The sequence below is a fragment of the Pundamilia nyererei genome, unplaced genomic scaffold (assembly GCF_000239375.1).
Source record: "Pundamilia nyererei isolate P.nyererei 1_Seehausen unplaced genomic scaffold, PunNye1.0 scaffold00034, whole genome shotgun sequence".
NCBI classification, from domain to species: Eukaryota; Metazoa; Chordata; class Actinopteri; order Cichliformes; family Cichlidae; genus Pundamilia; species Pundamilia nyererei.
The window spans coordinates 678,237-680,278 of record NW_005187435.1 but is presented as its reverse complement, the minus strand read 5'-3'; the positions used below and the strand labels follow the sequence as shown (position 1 = coordinate 680,278).

The 2,042-nt window shown below is 37.5% G+C and overlaps 1 protein-coding gene across 1 annotated transcript in view; it reads left to right on the top strand.

Moving 5' to 3' along the window:
* Window positions 1–2,042, top strand: part of atrip (ATR interacting protein) — a 17,323-nt gene that overhangs the window by 9,237 nt on the left and 6,044 nt on the right. Inside the window, 3 exon segments of the mRNA XM_013910017.1 lie at window positions 192–245; window positions 371–537; window positions 1,725–2,023. Coding sequence (XP_013765471.1) covers window positions 192–245; window positions 371–537; window positions 1,725–2,023 — 520 coding nt within the window.

Below are 2,042 nucleotides of genomic sequence, written 5' to 3'. Positions count from 1 at the left end.
AACTATATGCATTACTGTGACATTATGTGCATAACAGAACAATACCAGAAAAATAATAAAGTTTCAGACGACTGCTGCAATATTTTTCAGACTTTAAAAAAAACATAGCACACCTTTATCAGTAAAGTGTTATCCAAATGAATTGTAATGCTGTTCAGTTGTGCAGTAATGACATTTTACGTGGTCCTCAGGTGGTGGAGGCTGTGTTGTCAAAGGAGAGTCAGAGCAGAGCCATCGACCGTAAGGTACTGAGGGAATTACTATTCACTTTGTTGTGCTATATTAAACATTATTAACTTTCCCTCATTGTCTTGACCAGAACAGAGAATAAGATTTATATGATGTAATTTCATCTTCGCTCTTGTTTTAGGCGGATGGAGTGGACCTCTGCTCTCAGAACACTTTGTTACAGTCACTGCTGCGGTTGTGTGATCCGTGGCCCGGTGGAAGCAGCCCACAGATTGAGGCGATTTCCCTCAATGCCATGAAGACTCTGTGTGTCTTAATTGAGAGAACGCCAGACAAACATGTTGACAGGTACACAAAATTTTTAATTGAAATCTGATGGTTAAGAGATCTTATTCTGTGGCAACACATTTGTTTAGTATAGTTTAGCAATATGGAAACCAAAAGACTTGGTGAATAAGAATGTAAGCAATTCATTAAATAATATAATATTAAAAAGTAATGTGGAAGTGAAACTTCGCCTGTTATTTACTTGGTATAGACATGCGCAGATCCCATGATGGTTGCTTTTGTCTTTTAGAGGACTTCTTCATGATTTTGAAGAAAACATAAAGAGAAAAAGAAACAAAGAAAAGACTATGTTTATGTTTCTCAAGTTTGTCAGTACTGCAAAGAAGAGATAAAGTGACCAGAAACCCCATTTTAATGCTTGATAATGCTTGATAATGCTTCTATATATTGTGCAGAGTCTGCAGGATTATACATACACATGAATATGATACAGCTGCAGTTGCGTGGAATACTGCTGCAGGCAGAGGAGTGATGAGTGATAGGGTTGTTTGAATTTCCACTAGCTCACAGTACTTGCGTAACATCTTAGTGTAAACTACCTGCGGTGATTCATGGTCAATGCGGTCATCTTACTTAAAGTAGAAATGTGATGAAATGTAAATATAAACTTCATTACCATCAGTTGTAGACGTTTCTGGAAAATGGTGACACTCATCCCACAGTTATTCTGCACAGGGGCCAGCTTTTAAACTGGAAAACTCCAGATGGTGTCAGGAATTTCATTTTCCTTTTATCATTTCATACCAAGTCTGAAATCACAACAACTCATTCAAGACCTGGATGAAGGTGCTGGAAAGTAATGATGATAATTATTCAGCATAAATCATTAAATGCATTTCTTAACAACATGACTCCTGACAGTTTCAACAATGTGAATTTTACTGGTAATATCAGTTTTTCATTGTGATATTAACTTCAAAAATCCTGTCTGTGGAACATCCAAACCAACAGGGGTCCAAGAGTCCAAAATTATAGTTTAATCAAAAAGAGATTCAGAGCTGCAATTTCTAGTTTGTGTTTGTTTTCTATAGTTTATTCATTTTATGTGAAAGATGCTTATGATGAATTTCTTCATTTTTAGATGTGCGTAACCATGTTCAAGATTTTTATATAGGCCTCAATATGTGTAAACCTAGAAATGTATGAATCTCTGTTAGTCATGTGTGCATCATTCCTCCGTCTCACAGGTTAGAGTGTGTGATGCCGGTGGTGTGTACGTGTGTGTCAGTGGACAGCCGGTTCCAGACAGTTTCACAGTGTGTGTCCATCCTCACATCGATGTCTGACCATGAAGCACTGGCGAAGAAGCTATGCTCTCAGCATGGTGAGGCTGCCCCCTCTGCAGCACTTTACCTTGTCTGAAGTTTAATATCATTTATATGCTCGACCAAAGTCCTACAAGAAGCAAGTCTCAGAACTATTTATTTATATCTAATTGAATCCTTCCATAGATTTCAGTGCCATGTTTCCACCTCTTATGTTTCTGATGATGACATTTTATTGTG